This window comes from Rutilus rutilus (assembly GCF_951802725.1).
Source record: "Rutilus rutilus genome assembly, chromosome: 11".
NCBI lineage: Eukaryota > Metazoa > Chordata > Actinopteri > Cypriniformes > Leuciscidae > Rutilus > Rutilus rutilus.
In genome coordinates this window covers 37,484,852-37,502,351 of record NC_140216.1, presented here as the reverse complement: position 1 = coordinate 37,502,351, position 17,500 = coordinate 37,484,852, and the positions used below count along the sequence as shown (strand labels likewise).

At 38.0% G+C, this 17,500-nt stretch overlaps 1 protein-coding gene across 3 annotated transcripts in view; it reads left to right on the top strand.

The window, feature by feature from the left end:
- Positions 1–17,500, top strand: part of LOC311299504 (hyccin-like) — a 37,835-nt gene that overhangs the window by 14,366 nt on the left and 5,969 nt on the right. For all 3 annotated transcript variants that reach the window (XM_084423095.1, XM_084423096.1, XM_084423094.1), the window contains exons 2-9: positions 7,199–7,280; positions 7,367–7,468; positions 10,593–10,772; positions 13,600–13,680; positions 13,754–13,869; positions 14,052–14,147; positions 15,650–15,766; positions 16,543–16,630. In XM_084423095.1, coding sequence (XP_084279221.1) covers positions 7,230–7,280; positions 7,367–7,468; positions 10,593–10,772; positions 13,600–13,680; positions 13,754–13,869; positions 14,052–14,147; positions 15,650–15,766; positions 16,543–16,630 — 831 coding nt within the window. In that variant the 5' untranslated portion in view covers positions 7,199–7,229. The remainder of the gene's footprint in view (positions 1–7,198; positions 7,281–7,366; positions 7,469–10,592; positions 10,773–13,599; positions 13,681–13,753; positions 13,870–14,051; positions 14,148–15,649; positions 15,767–16,542; positions 16,631–17,500) is intronic.

Genomic DNA, 17,500 nt, shown 5'->3' with positions numbered 1-17,500 from the left:
AGACGTCAATAAAACAATGTTATGTAACGTTACATTTAACTCAGGAAAGCCATTTAATGACTAGTTTAACTCTTTCCCCGCCATTGATGAAATGCAACAAAATATTCTGGGGGCCATGAAACTTTTGTGAAAATTATTAAAAATGCTGCTGGTGGCTGGCAAACTCTGGCGGGGAAAGAGTTAAAGGGGGGGTGAAATGCTATTTCATGCATACTGAGTTTTTTTACACTGTTAAAGAGTTGGATTCCCATGCTAAACATTGACAAAGTTTCAAAAATTAAAGCAGCACTCAGTAGTTTCGGGATTTCTTCGCTGTATTCTCGCTTTTTGCTCACAGGTTTCTCTCTAGAGCTCCCCCCACAGCTTCGGAATAGATATTTGACAACACTGTTGTAAAAACTCGTTGGCTATTCTCAGACACCAGAGGCTAGTAGATCAACGACATCAAAGCAGATGGGACATTCTTTAAAACGTCTTCTTCATTCGGGTTCGAACAGCGTGAGGGAGCGCAATAATGACAGCATTTTAGCAGATTTCTTTTGGCCGTAAAGCAATTGTTTACATCGCGAGACCTGATATCACGCGATACTTCCTGACGCGGCGGCTCGCCGCCCCAAAGTTGCAAGTGCGTATTTTCCGTTCACGGGCATCAGGGGGGTGCGAAACGACCACCATTCAACCCGAAATAAGTAATATAACCATTCCAATGACTCCGAAGCTGTTCAGTTAAGGTAAAAAAAGTTACTTAGTTCACCTTTAAGTTGTACGTTTGATGGACTATTTCTGTGCCAAAAATTCTCCTTCCGGTTTGTCACAAGTTTCGGAAAGTTTTTTTTTCGAGTATGGGCGTGTGTGACATCAGATGCGGCAGAATTTCCTTACACGGGTCTTCTCCCGGAAGGGCGCGCGCGCACCCGTAGACCAGAGCGAGAGAGCGAAAGCAGTACGCCCATCAAAGCGCTGTGCTCGGCTTTAGGGAAGTCATCGGCTGCGCTGCATTTGCAGATCGTCTAATGCTTAAGGATGGAGCAGTCCCAACGATAAAGGTTCATGGTCGTGCGTTGGAACCGCAGGCGGTGAGCAAAACTGCTTCAAATGTCTGTGTGTTGTTAGCTAACGGCGCGTCAGGATTCTTTAGCTCCGCCCACACGGCACGCCTCCAGCCGCTCGCTTTTTTCCGGAAAGACTCGGTACAGCCTATCTTTCTTTTATAAATATAATAAAACTAAAGACTTTTTGGAGATATGAAGGATGCAATACTACTCTATAGGTACTCAAGATTAACATGAGATTGACTGAAACCCCCCTTTAATAGTTAGCTATAAAAATAACTAGTGGAGCATTTTGATAAATAATAACCTCTAAGAGAGGAAATGGAATATGTTGCACATGTGTCTTGCCATTAAATAGAGTAGTCAATTCATGATACTTTCTCATCTCTTCACTGTTTTTAAAAACACGTTGTTGTTAAGAGAATAGTTGGCCTTTTATTTATTTCAGTGATCGGTATTGGTGATCGGTATTGGCCAATACTTCTTCCAGTGATCGTTATTGGCAAATATCGGACCCAAACCTCCTGATCGGAGCACCCTTAAAAATGAAGAATATTGTTTGGTAAATCACTCTCTGTTGGACCGGTTACAGTCTCAGATGGAGATTTCTGGATCTCCTCTCTCGTCTGAGTCACTGAGTCTTCATGACGCGTCCTATAAATATGTTCCATGAGCGCGGCGCCGGGTCGCTGGCCTGTTCTTCTGTACTTTTAAGCTCTTGGCAGAGACTATTTTTGGTCTGGCTTTTGTAGATGTGCTCAGGGATGCGATGCGCTTGCTTCTGAAGACTCGAGTCTGGTTTGATGCAGGTAAACCAGTCCATTTTACGGTTTCATGATAAGTTCAGCTGGAGAAATAATCTAAAGCACCTTTTTACTGTTGATTATTAAAGGGTTAGTTCACCCAAAAGTTTTTTTATGCAACGACACATTGAAGATTATGTTTAGCTAAATGTCCTGAATCCTGGAAATGTCCTAATCTAAATAAAACCGATGTCACTGTATGGCTTAGTGAGATTACCAAATTGAAAAAGGCTGCAATTTAATTTAATACATATATGCACATGTATATATGCATTTTACACATTTTATAAACACATTTGTATAAAACAATTATTATAATATATATATTTTTATTTTAAAATGAAATATTTTTACAATATTAATATTTATGTTTACTATTTTTTTTATAACTTTTTATATTTATTATTATTATTATTATTATTAATCCGTTTTTTTTTTTGTCAAATTTTGAAGCCCTACAAACAAGTACAGAAAAATTTGAAAAATCAGTATTCAAAGACAATTCAATTAAATTCAATTCAATTGTTTCTGTGTTTTCATGTTTAAGATTATTTTAGCTGAAATTTGAGGGTTTTTTCTCCGTTCTTGAGCCGGATGTTTGGTGAAAGCATCAGCGCTGGACTGAACCCGAGACGCAGGTCTAATGTCGACACTCGAGCTTGTGGTTTCAGTGGAGAACTGCTTCCTGTTTCCTGTTACATGGGTAATTCAGCGAGTGGCATCCAGTTTACTTGCTGAAGTTGTTGACTCCTTCTGTTGATGCATATTCCATCCATCCATCCCTCCATCCATCCATCCATCCATCCATCCATCCATGCCATCCATCCATCCATCCCATCCATCCATCCATGCCATCCATCCATCCATCCATGCCATCCATGCCACTTTTTCCATCCATCCATCCCTTTCACTCTCTCTCTGCATCTCACGAACACACACTTAATTTCCCATCTGTTGGCTTCTAGACTAAATTAATCTGTTTGAATCTGGATTACAGTTCTAGGATCAGTCTGGTAACCGATATCGTCGCTCTGGCTCTACGAGGTCAAAGGGCGCCCATATTTAAATTCCTCAGATGACTCGTCAGGTGATAAACGAGGCCTGTTGATTTAATAGTTAACCACTCAAACATTTACATTTCTCCGTTCAGCAGCATCAGCTGTTTCTCCGTCCAGAGTCGACTGTTTAAAATAACTCTTCGGATCATTCGGCCACCATAGAAGGAAACGAGGGTGAAATCCTGAAGCAGAAAGCTGTTCCTGGCACTGACTGTGGTTAATCCAATAGCTTGTGTTAGGGATAAGACACACACACACACACACACGCACACACACACACACACACACACACACACACACACACACACACACACACACACACACACACACACACACACACACACACACACACACACACACACACACACACACACACACACACACACACACACACACACACACACACACACACACACACACACACACACACACACATAGAAAGAGCTGTGCAACACTTATTAATCCATAACTGGGGAAAGGAGGGGTGATTCAGGCTAATCAATAAAGCCATGAATGAATGAGTGTTTACAAAGTTCCTCTCTCTCTCTCTCTCTCTCTCTCTCTGCTGTCGTCGATTGCTCTCGGCACTAATTAAAGAGGTTTTGAGAGCCTCAGACTAATGGCTGTCAGAGACCGAAGGGAGACTGTGAGACGCTGTAGAGGTTTTAAACACACCCGAGTGACTCATGAATGATAAGATGAGGGAACGGACAGACCTTTTGGATAGAGAGACAGAACTTGAGGAAAAACTGATGACAGTAAGTTTGTTTATGTGTGTGAGAGAGAGAGAGAGAGTCCTAGTGGATGGATTTTGTAATCAGGCTCTCAAATCATATATAAACTTGGCTCGGTCCATCCCTATAAATAACGTCTAATGCATTTTTCGATGAATCTCATGCCAGAAATGAAGATCGCTGCACTTATGCCTGTGAAATGTCTTTGGATCGGTCTGAAATCAGCACTTATTTGTCAAACTTTTAAAAAAAAAGTTTTTTCGTGACCATTTGATGTGGTTTTGTAAGGATTTTTTCTTGATAAAGCTGCTTTGAAACTATACGTTTTGTGAAAAGCACTGTACAAATCAATCAAATTGCATGTGTGTGTGTGTGTGTGTGTGTGTGTGTGTTTTTACTCTGCTATATTTTAGCGGCCAAAAATTTCCCCAGAAGTAGATGTGTGTGATATACCGGTTCAAACACCATTTTCAGCAATACACACTACTGTTCAAGTTTGTTGTGTTTGATAGAAGTCTCTTATGCATTTATTTGATCAAAAATACAATAAAAACAGCAATATTGTGAAATATTATTACAAAATATTTATTGTAAAATGTCCATTTATTCCTGTGATCAAATCTGAATTTTCAGCTTCATTACTCCAGTCTCCAGTGTTTCTTGATATTATTGTGCTGCTCAATATTTTTGTGAAAACTGATAAATTATTTTCTGAATTCTTTTAAGTCAATATCCCTGGAGTAAAACCAGCGTCTCTGTGTCTAGTTTTGTCCGTACGTTACGCGTGTTAAACTGATGTTCCTCACCACATGCCGCGGTTTCTCACTTCCTCGTTGAGAGCGAGCGGGTGAAAGGTTAAAGCCGGAGCAGCGAGACACTGGGGTCACCGTGTGTTACAGGGTCATGCGTTGCACTTTTGTTGGTTCATTGCACCTCAAATATCAGAATTTAGTTCTTCATGACTGTTTTCACTTTGAATTAAACAGGCTGTTTTTGCTACTATAACATTGCTACAAAATATGTAAATGACCTATGTTATGATTGGCTAATGTTTGTCTACCAGTTCATGCTGTTGTTCAGGATGGCTCAAGTTTCTGAATACTGAATGTTAATTATATAAATATGGGCGGTCATAAGTTAATGAACTCTATGTCAAATATGGTGGCAATTATCTGTTAGTATCAGTAAATGTTCTGCCGCAACTGCAACATTTTTATTTTAGTATTTTAGTATGGTATTTATTAACGTTTTTTATTTGTATATTTTCAGCTCTCATTTTATTTTATTTTATTCGTTTTATTAGCCTAATTTTAGTACTTTAAACTTATTTTAGTTTTCTAATTTTCTTATTTTAAGTTATTTATATTTTATTTCAGCTTTATTTCAATTAAATAAAACTATTATAATAATAGTTTTAGTTAATAATAACGACATTGAAGTGTGTCTACATATACTAGTGCTGCACGATACTGGGAAAATATGCAATATGCGATGTTGTTGAGTATTGCGATAACGATATTTCTTTTAAGATACGTTTTTTTTAAATAATTTATATATGTAATGATCTTACTAAAATAAACAGGTAGGCTAATAGATATTCTGAAGAATATCTCAGTTTTTTCATAAAGAGTTAACATTACACATGCAACACTTTGATTAATGTTTGTCTGTGAGACTGTTATTGTTACTTGGCATTTCGTTAGCAGTTTGGGTAGATTTGGGCTAACACTTTCTGAAGTCTTCATATAGCTCCCTGAGGTTGCGTTCTAGATGACTGTGGAGATTAGTTTCCTCTCGATGTGGCCAACATTTTTCGGCACGACTTAAGGCCTCATTATACTTCTGCGTCGGACCTACGCCGGAGCCTATACGCCGTAGGCAACGTGTTGGTTTTAATTTATACCTCTGTGTCGTTGTCCGCGTTGACGCGTACCTAGGGAGCGTGTGAAACCCCGAGGGAGGGGTTCTGGCAGACCAATCACAGCGCTTGTGTCCGCGTAGAATTGACGCGTTGTTACATTTTTGGAGAGGTGCACGTCAGGGTACGCCGTAGGGTACGCGCGCTACACACAGCCTACGACGTAGCTACGGCGGCAGTTCGACGCAGAAGCATAAAACAGGCTTTAGTGACACCGTCACTTATGTTCACATATCGCGGTTTTTGCGCTCAAATAGGAAGCACATTTTTCCAGGCCCGCCTGTGCCGCGACGAGATGAGAACATGTCAACTTTTCAGAATTCCGCAAGCTCGCGCAGGTTATGGTTGCATAGCAACGACAGACGCAAGCGCTTGTGGAAAGGTGATAGCGGCGCGGCCGCGCTTTCCATGCGTTTTTTTAGCAAGCGTGCCGCACAAGCCCTGAAAAGTGAAGCCAAAACGTCTCGATCGCCCCCCGGTGACTGGTCCTAGTATAGGTCATAAGCCCCGCCTCCCCGTGTTATTCAACGGGACGTGAGACCAACTAAACAATTAAATTACACTTCAAATATCTTTTTTCCAAAGGTGGTTTATTTCATTTGCTGTCATTTTTATCACGCTGATGTAAGTTCAAGTGTCTGTTTAAAAAATAAGTTGGTTTTTAGTTACGTGATGCGGTGGTGTAACGTCATGATTGACAGCTGTGATTGACAGGTTCTCGAGCGAAGTAGTCACTGAAGCACCAACGGACATTTTTTTCGGGATCTTCGGAGGACTGAGGAGATTGTATTTACTTTATTTTAACAAGCCTCTTGTCGTACTGCAATCAATTTTTTAAAAAGTGTGCAGAATCCACTCTCCCTCAGTGCATTCTGCGAGAGTGAGGGTGGAGCGTTGATTTCGCGGCTTTACTTCCTGCTCACGACTGCGCAGGTCTGGTCCCGAGATCGCTACTGCGCAGACTCAAGTTCCAATATGTCAGCGCCATATCGGGACTCTGGCGGCTTCAGTTTTCATCAATGGAAGAGAGCGAAGGGGCGTCGTCCATCTTTTTTTACAGTCTATGGTTTTTAGACGCGATATGTGAATGGCCCCTTACACAGTACCTGCATTTATGACACGTCTTCTCTATTGAAGCCAAAATATTGCCATATTTCAGACGTGCAGTTCTCTTTAGGCACAGGTTCTTCGCTGTTGTCATTTTCCTCGCTTGTCTCTATTCCCGCCATTAGGTTTTATTTTCCTCTCTCTGCTCTGAGCCACTAGGTTCCCCTTTGGGCCCGATCTAGCCAATAGCATAATAGCACCTACTGGGGAGGCGGGTATAAAGATAGCAATGCCTCATTTGATTGGTCGAATTTGGATAAACAACCTATGCATGCATGCATCACACAAATGCTTGGCACATACAGTAAAATAAATGCAGTTTATCGCACCTCTCTGCCATACGGATATCGCATATACTATTATCGCGATAACGATCATTTTTCGATATATTGTACATACTAGTAGCACATCAAGTCTGGTTCTTTCATTTCTAAAAAGCAAGAAAAATCCTGTTTTTCATTAAACAAACCCGTTGAGGTGTGAAATGAAGATGTGAGTTTTGATGGCTGCTGTTCCTGTGTTTTAGGTTGAGATCTCCTCGCACCAGATGAGGGAAAATGCTGGCCATGGATCAAGGCGTAGTGGAGGAGTGGCTGTCTGAGTATAAGGTACATCATCTCTGTCTGTCTCTCCTCATCTGTATCACTTCTCTGCGTTTCTCTTGCTTTGACCCGTGTGTGTGTGTGTGTTTCAGACTCTTCCAGAGACGGCCGTCTCCAGCTATGCCGCCTCTCTGAAGGACAAGGGCTCTCTGGTTCCAGCGCTTTACAAAGTTATACGGGAAAATTACAGTGATGTAAGGCAGTTTCTTCTCCTATTTGTCCTCAGACTCTGTCATTATTGAATGTGTTTTGATGCTTAATAACATATTCTGGGTTGTGTGCCACTTTTCACCATTCAGTCAGTTCCCACTCTTTATTTTACTCGAAAATGCATTCAATTATGGAAGCAAAATGCATTACGATCTCCTTTATGTGTTGATTTTAACGAGAGCTGAATGATTTTGGGGGAAAATGATTGGATTTTTGATTGAATTTATGCTAGTGCTCGGACAATTTTTTTTGAAATACATGATTTGGGCTGCACAGTTTGACCCAAAAAATAATATAGTGACTTGTATATCAATGACTATAACATATTTTTTTTTTTTTTTTTATAGTAGTAGTAGTAAATAAAAATATTAAGGAAGATTAGAAATATTTTTTTAATTCAGTAATACTATTGTACTGTACAATTGAAAAATAGAGTATTTGATAAAAAAAACTAGTTTTTATTTTACAGTCCAAATGTAAAATGACAATAATAATATTTATGTCTTAATTTTAAGCCAACAATTAACATTAATACAGAAGATTGAAGAAAAGCACCTCAGAAGGAGAATTTAGGCAAAAAGTGAGCGAATTTATTTTCTTCTCTTGCCGGATTATAAGTGAATTTGTATAAACACATTTCCTGATCTTATATACAAACTCTTTAAATAACCCAGAATATTCTTTTGAAATCAGTTGTGCCAAATGTCTGTCTCTGTGTTGCACAGCTAAAGATGTTTGGTATGGCGCTCGTTTCATTATCACAGTCACGCATTATCACAGTCACGTGACTGTTGTCACGGCAGCGTCAACATTATGATGATGAGTGACGGAGGTGTTTTCCAGTCGATTGGGTGTGTCGCCTTCAGGCACAACCGTCAGTCTATAAAAGCGTCTTGTGTCAGTTCCTCTTTCTGGAAACAGTCCTGCTAATGACATAATCATAGAAAAATCTTTTAAATAACTCTTTCTTTTTTCTTTTTTTTCGCAATCAATAACATATTTTTAGACTTCACAAATGTCTGTATGATGTCAAAAAGTTCTAGATAAGAAAAATTACATTTTGTCATTGTTTTTTTTTTTTTTTTGCTTTTTGTTCAATGTACACCTTAGAGCTGCACGATTAATCGCTAAAAGTTCGTGATTTTGATTCAAACATCCATCGCAGTCTTATTCCTAAATGACAGCGATTCTCCTGTGTCTGTTAAATCTCTGACAAAATCACATCATAACATTCAAATTAGTGTTTGCGAGAGCAGTTGTCGTGTGTAGATATGAAACAGCTTTTCAACCACACAGTATTGCTATTTATTACATCTGGTTTTCCATCTTGTTTTCCATTCTTGCTGGATTGTGATCGATCTACACTCGTTTGAAGTTGAATAGTCAGGCGGATATCGTTTTTGTGCTTGACTGTAACTTTCCAGTGTCAGGAAACCAGATCCTGAGTCTTCGCTGCTCTGCTGAAGCGTTATGGTGTTTAATTTCTGAAAATCAGCACCGTCACACCATGTCACAGAAATCTGTGTGTTTCTCACAGTCCTGCAGATGTCTGAACACTGACTGAAGGACGCTACTTTTAGAAACAGCATGACATGTTTTTGGTCTGTTTGTAATCTTTCATCAACATCTAAAAACCTTCAGCACTTGAAATGACTTTTTCTGCTGATATAGTCCTGGACTTAATACAAGTAGAATGCTCTTTTATGAAGTTACCTCGCTTAAAGGAACACGCCGACTTTTTGGGACTTTAGCTTATTCACCGTATCCCCCAGAGTTAGATTAGTCCACACATACCCTTCTCATCTCCGTGCGTGCCGTAACTCTGTCTGACGCACCCACCGCTAGCCTAGCTTAGCACAAAGACTGGAGGTAAATGGCTCCAGCTAGCATACTGCTCCCAATACGTGACAAAATAACTCCAACATTTTCCTATTTTCATGTTTGTGATTTGTATAGTCACAGCGTGTACGAATAACAAGGTCACATGAGACACAGCCATCTTCTAACCCTATACATACTGGGAACTATATTCTCAGAAGGCGAAGCACTGCTACTACTGCGGAGTGATTTTTTTTTTTTTTTATCATATGTTAATTAAAAAAATCTTGTATAATATGACTTGCTGTTTTTGTTTGTTTGGTTTTTATTGTATTTATATGATATTTGTATTTTTGTAATTTAATTTTTGCCATGAAAATAGCTTTGAATGATGACATGGCACTAAATAAAACATCTGAATCTGCTGATATAACCAAGGCTGTTGTAACATGGTGTGTATTAACCAATAATATCATAACCTCTCTGTAGTGAACCAATCAAATGCCCGGTCTACATCATTTCCCTCAGCAATGCCACAGTACAGAAGTTGAATGCGAGTGCCATTTCAGGTCGTCTTAAACCCATCAGCTACCTGCAAAAACTACATTCATTGTTTAATAAAGCGGTTTAATGTCAGTGTGTAAAACTGATATCCCCAAACCTTTTGGTCAGCTGAACCCCTTTGACCTCAAATATTTACTAGAAGAAGGAGAGTTTTAGGATGTTCACACTTGATTATAACGAACTCTGGTGCGATTGCTCTGTTAGTGCGGTTCATTTGATTTAGTCCCAGTTTGCTTTTTGAAGCATTTGGATCGCCCCCTGCTGGCTGGCTCAGTATAGGTCATAAACCCCGCCCTCTCCATGTAATCGAATGGGACGTGAGCCAAACAAAACAATCAAATTACACTTCAAAAGATGGTTTCTAGCATTTTAGGCAGTTTTCATCACGCTGAAGTAAGTTTAAGTGTTCCTTTTTTTAAATAAGTTTGGCTTTAGTTAGTTATATGCTATTAAACCGGGGTGTGGCATCATGATTGACAGCTGTGATTGACAGCTCCTCTGAGTGAAGTAGTCACGGAGGCACAATGGGCTTTTTTTCTGGATATGGCTATGTGGTTAGTAGTTGTATTTACCTTATTTTCTCTTCAGTTGTTCTACAATCATCAGACATCAACATTGGAGCAGTCAGGCTACTTTAAAAGCAGTTTAGCGATTCATTAAAATCTAGGTGAGAGATTTTGTATTTTTTGCACTGATTGGTAATTGTAATGCATTTCTGTCTCTCAGCTGCTGGAGCCGGTGTGTCATCAGCTGTTCGAGTTCTACCGCAGCGGCGAGCCGCGTCTCCAGCGCTTCACTCTGCAGTTCTTGCCGGAGCTGGTGTGGAGTTACCTGTCCGTCACGGCGTGCCGAGACCCGCACTGCAGCGGCTGCATAGAGGCTCTTCTGCTCGGCATATACAACCTGGTCAGTGCCCTCCTAAACCAATGCATGTTTCACACAGAAACATTATTATGCAAAATTCACTTTTATAAGGTGTTTGAACACAGATGTGTGTAAACAACCAGCCTATAATGGTAAAAACGCACCCCCTTTATTTTTTGTAATCCCCATAAATCATAAGCAGTCTCTCCACACGAGCGGCTCCAGAGTTCCCCGCCCATGACTGGTGTGATCTGGGCTACACATTGTTACAGTGTAATTATATATTTAAGTACTGAGTAATATTAATTAACAACATGTACTTACTAGGGTTATTGCTATGGTAAGTACATGTAACATATGTAACAAGGACACTGTAAAATAAAGTGTTAATGTGATCTGCCCTATTAGCACAGATCCCGTCCTGAGTGAGCCACAGCAGGCCGACGTTTCTGTTTCCTCGCTGTAGATAGCAGCTGGAGATACACGATGTCTGTGCCAAAAAAATCCATTACAAATGTTCTGTTATTGGATGTACCAAACAAACATAAGAGACTCTATTGACTCCCGGCATCTGAGCCACTGAGGACGCAGTGGATGAATGTAATTTATGGAGGAAATGTGCCAGGGAAAGTCATTAAAGTAATTTTTTTTGCACAAATCATTTTACACCAGACTGCTTCACAAACGAGGGTCAGTTCAACGCTGGATTTGTGAAAGTTGTTTCTGTGAGATTTTAGATTAACATACTGCAAGGTTTGTGAAATTAAATGTTTATTAGATATTCAGAGATTTGTTTAAATGATGTAGATGCGCATTTGATGAATGTTGACGGTAAATGAGAAAGTATTTTAGCCTGATTGTTTGCCTTTTCTGTTACAAATAATATAAAAGCAACGCTTTACTTTTTCGCATACCATTTACTTTCTTTGTTTACCAGTTCTGTCTAACAAAGTATTAGATATATGACTGACATAGATCGTAAGCTAATGAAGACGGAGAATGTGAGTGAGTGCTGGTGTTCTCAGCACCGCCCGCCAAAATAAAAGTCTGGAGCGCCGTCAAAATAAAAGTCCCGCTTCCAACACATCGGCCAATCAGAAAAACGTATCGCCCGATGCCGATATTTAAAAAAATGGCAAATATCGGCTGATATATCGGCCTTGGCGATATATCGGTCGACCACTATTGTTGTTGACGGAGTATCTGAAGCACGAGCTGTAAAGGGTCTGGATAAGGAAAGCTTCTGGAAAGGTTGCAGGGAGCAGCAGCTCATTTGCATATAAAGAGACACACAAAAACGGTGTGTTTTTGTTCTCACCCAAACGGGCAAATTTGACAAGCTATAATAAATGATCTGTGGGTTATTTTCAGGAGAAACTTCACACACATTCTGGGACATCAGAGACTTATAGTACATCTTGTGAAAAAGGGTCATAATAGGTCACCTTTAATGATCAGTATTTTAATGATTTGACTGCAATTTTATTATTGATTTGATCTGTATTGTATAAAGGGCTTTAGAAATAAAGGTGACTCGACAGATATTTCAAGTTGAGACCGATTCCTGATTCACTCCCTAAAAATCACATCAAAAATGGTGTTGTAAAAGTCGGCCGGACAGCAACTTCCTCTGGCTTTTCCTGTGAACTTTAGCCATGGATTTTTACATAATCAGGAAGTGATGTTTTCCAGCCGGCTGTGAGAAGGGAAGCCAGGCTGTCAGCGAGGTCGGTGGTCTTTCATGGGTTTTTACGCCCCGTGAACTCGCCCTCCCTCCTCACTTCGCCCTGAATACCAGAGTAGGTCATCTGTCAATCACATGCCATCCGGGTGTCAGGGAGCGCTTAATCATCCCGACGCTATCGGCTCTGAAATCGACTGGGACGGCAGCAGGCCGGTGGGCGTCCTGTTTTAGAGACTAACACACACTGAAATCTCACTTGATCTGGTTTGTCTTTACACCTGAAGAACTCCTGAGTCTGGTACAACAGGAACAGTTCTGCAGTTTCATCATGATTCGCTTGCGAAATCTCGTCACGTGTGTTCGAGCAAACTCTTGGCACATTCATCATCACTGTTGGAGAGCTGAAAGTGTTGAACCTTATACCAACCTAACTACATTTTTTTGTAGTGTGACAGTGGCTCTGTTGTTGTTAGAGCAGCTTTTCCAGTTACAAGATACTTTTTCCATCAAATGACAAATTGCTTTATCATGGTCTTTTTGTTGTTGCACAGTTTTACAGAAACTAGAACTAGAATCTCGGCCCCATTTTTCAACGACTTCAAAACTTTTTTTTACATACAAATATTGCAAAAGCATCAATACAATACATTAAAAATTTAATAGATTACATTTTTGTTCATAAAATAGATACATTTTTAAAATGATCTACATTTATTTTTTGGTCTTTTTATCTTTATGTATCTTATTAAAATTTTATGAGTTTTAATTGAAATAAAGCGGTCACTTTTGGCCATTGCAGATTTCTTTTTCGTTTCATTTTCCGACAAAGACAGGAAGCTTTTTTTTTCAGTGCTAATGCAACAAAATGGAAATGCATTAGATGTGTAATTGATGCTTTGTCTGTGTGGTTTATTATTCTGCCAAAGAGACTGATGGGAGATGTTTTAAAGCCTTTTTCATAATCTTGCTAAATGAGTAGTGTTTTCTGGCAAGCTTTTATTGCTATTCTTCATCAACTGCACACACACACACAAAAAAAAAAAACAGTTTCCTGTGGTAAATGAACTCATCTATGTGAAATATGATTATAGGCAGCGTAATTTAGGTTATGGCCATGCATATATTCAATACGGAAACAATATGTTTTTTGATCAGTCCTCATTATTATGATCATGTTTATTTCAGGAAATCGTTGATAAAGACGGGCAGAGTAAAGTGCTGTCGTTCACCATCCCTTCCTTATCCAAGCCATCAGTTTACCACGAGGTGAGTGAATCAAACGTCCCGATCCTGATCCTCAGATGTTCTCGCTCTGACCGTCTCTGTGTCCCGCCTCCAGCCGTCCTCGTTTGGCTCTCTGGCCTTGACGGAAGGAGCCTTAGCCAATCACGGCTTGAGTCGAGTGGTTTACAGCGGCCCGCACCTGCAGCGAGAGACCTTTACAGCACAGAACAGGTGCGGCCGCATCAAATATTCATATTGCGCTCCATGCTTTTATTTTAGTCATCCATTTTTAATCGGCTAATGAGTGCTGGGGAGGGGGTTTAACCTTTAACCTTGGAAGGGGGTTAAAGTGGATTTAATTATGTATTTCTGCTTTAATTTGATGATGATGATGATGGTCATGTGTTTTGCAGGTTCGAAGTCCTGACGTTTCTGCTGCTGTGTTATAATGCGGCTCTGAGCTACATGACCAGTTCATCCCTGCAGTCTCTGTGTCAGCTCAGCTCCAGGTTTGACATGTGACACACACTGAGGAGTTAAAAAAAACGTTTTAGTCCTTAAAAACACCAAGATAACATTGGGTTTTATTGTATTACGGTCCCTGAGGGTTGTGATGGACTGAGACATGGGCACAGATTTAGTAGGAATGCGTCTGAAATGTCCTCGTATACTTTTGAGCAATTTCCTTAACACCAGCATTTCGAGTATGATCAGGATTATATGATTCACTGCATTAATTATCAGGTTAATAATTTGGCTGATATTTGACATTGCCTATCTCAAACAATAAGTGAATCCCTTTTGTATCAGTTTCCAAATTAATTTAAATAATAATAATGTATCCATTACCAAGCCTGTTGGTAGACAGATAAATATTGATTTTTGTTTTTGTATTTTAACTTTTATTCAATTTAAATTATGATTTTTATTTTTTATTTAGGTAAATCATTTCACTTATTTATTTATTATCCATTGCCAAGGCGGTTGGTAAATATATGTTGGATATAAATAATGCATTTAAATAAATAAATAAATAAATAAATAAATATTTATTTATTTATTTAAATGCATTATTTATTTGAAAATATGATATTATTTTTATATTATATATGAAATTATATTATTTATTTTGAATAAATACATCTGTAATTATTAATATTTTTATTTATTTAAATAAATTATTTATTATTCATATTGGTAAATATATATATTGCATACAAAAATTTATGTATTTATTTATTCATTTATTTGTTTCATTATATACATTATTATTCATTTATAATTATATATATTTTTTTATTTAATACATTTTTATTTATCATTCATGTTTTATTTGCATATTTTTATTTACATTATTTATATGAATACATATTAAGTAATATAAGTGTTCATTTAATTTCACCTAGTTTACATACAATTTATTTATTGCTGTTAATTAGTTTTTTTTATATATCAGAATCATATCGATTTCTAGATCCTCTCTAGATTTACAAACCCTATTAGTCAAGTTAAGGAAGACCGCAGGCTTTCTCTCCTCGCTCAGTGTGGTCACAGTCTCTGTTGGCCCGCTCTTCAGATCTGCTTTGTTCAGGCCTTCAGGTCAGGTGTTTGTGTGGATAATGCGTCTCTTCATCTCAAATCCTCCCATGATCCTCTCTGTTTCCAATCACCCTGATCCTCTTATAGACCTGAACCTGAGTGGACTCAGACCTGCGATTGGTCTTTTCCCACAGTGATTTAAGCCGCGTCATCCCGAGAGAGATGATCACATGACTGATTATTTAACCAATCAGCTAAATGTTAACAGTTGAGTTAACAAAGATCCTTTCCCTCGACTGCAGGTCAAAGGTCTCGTCACATTCCCTCATGGGCCTGATCATCATAGTGATGAATCTAAGGCAGTGGTTGACCAACATGGGCTTTTTATTGGCCGATAGAAAGCAGTGAGACCAACATAATGAACATTTGAGTTAATTTCAGTCTGTTTTCTGATGTATTCTTCTCTTTTCAGAGTGTCGATCTGTGGCTATCCAAGGCAACAGTTGCGGCGGTATAAAGGCATCAGCGCGCGGCTCATGGTCACGTCAGAGTTCCTGGTGCAGCTCATCACGGGGATTCATTTTGCACTGTGAGTGATTCAAAACTGAAGACTGTGTCCTACCAAACCAGTGTTTCTGGGAGTGACGTCACGTCTCGGCTGACTACGCCCATGTCGTCATTATCATCATGTTTGTCTAATGGGGCGTGGCATCTGCCAATTATCCGCTCAGTTTGGCTTAACAATAAGTTGTTCCCTTTTGTATCAGTTAGAACATTTAGAAATAGTTATTTAATAATAAAAAAAAAATGTTTTTGTTATTTTTCCTACTTTATCATTTTGTTCCGACCCTTTATACTTGATAAAGTTTATTTTTTCTGTGCGTCACACAAGGATCTTTTTGAAGGATGTTTGGACTCTTGATTTCACTCTTGTTTAGAAAAATATTCTTCAAAAATGAATTGTCCAGTCAATAATCATTTGCATTTGGCTGATTTAAAAATAAGGTGTTGCCTTTTGTGTCAGTTCCCAAATTTTAGAAATAGTTATTTAATGTTAAATGTTAAAAAAAAAAACACTGTCATTTTGTTCCAACACTATATACCTCGATTTTTTTTTTTTCCCATTTATTCATTTTTGTTACTCTTAACACCCTTGTATGGAAAAATATTCCATATATTACTTTTTCTGGATACAGTATTTAGCCATTTTGAGATTGTCAACATCTGCCGATAATCATTTCCATTTGGCAGATTAAAAATAATAAATTATCCTCGTTTGTTCCAATGATGAAATAACAGCATATGGGTAGATGATGACAGAGATGTTGTTTTCGATCGTGTGTGTGTGTGTGTGTGTGTGTGCAGGTGTAACGGTGAAGTGGACCTGGGCTCCAAGGCTCTGGATGATGTGCTGTACCGGTCTCAGCTGGAGCTCTTCCCAGAAGCCCTGCTGGTGGGTCTCAGATCCCTCACGCTTGAGCAAAGCTAATCCAGCTAAAGCTCCGCAGATTACCAACATTTCTGAAATTCATTCACTGATCCTGTTAGAAACAAACACTTACAACACCACAGAAACAGGCTATAGACCAGGAATTAGTTCTATTTAGGGAGTAAATATTTACTCTCACAGGGATTTGATAATGAGCCTTTACTCAAATTAAAAGAAATATGCATTAAATAATATATATAATGTATATGCAAAATTGGAATGGATGGATAATTTGCAACTGTCTAAAATAAATCAAATCTGTCTGTATAATAAATTACATTTAAGAAATAAATAAATTGTATGATAATTTATAATAATTTACCGTTGCTAATTACATAACATTTGCAAAATTGTACATTTTATATATATATATATATATATATATATATATATATATATATATATATATATATATATATATATATTCATATACATATACATTTATTATATAATTCATAACAATGTTGCAACTGTTTTTTAATTTGCAACTATCTATCTAATTATCTATAGTTATGAATCATATATTATAATTAATTTTAAACAAAACATAAAATGATATATTTATAGTTTTATAAATTTTATTAAAAGTAATTTTATTATTTATAACAATTTACAGTTGCAATTTACTTAAGTTAACCTGCAAAATTGTCTATAATGTGTGTGTGTGTATATATATATTTATTATTATTATTATTATTATTATTATTATTATTTATTTGTTTTTATATATATATATATATATATATATATATATATATATATACACACACCATGCATTAAGTTATAATATATTGTTTTAGATAAAAAAAAATAATTTAACATGTCACATTACAC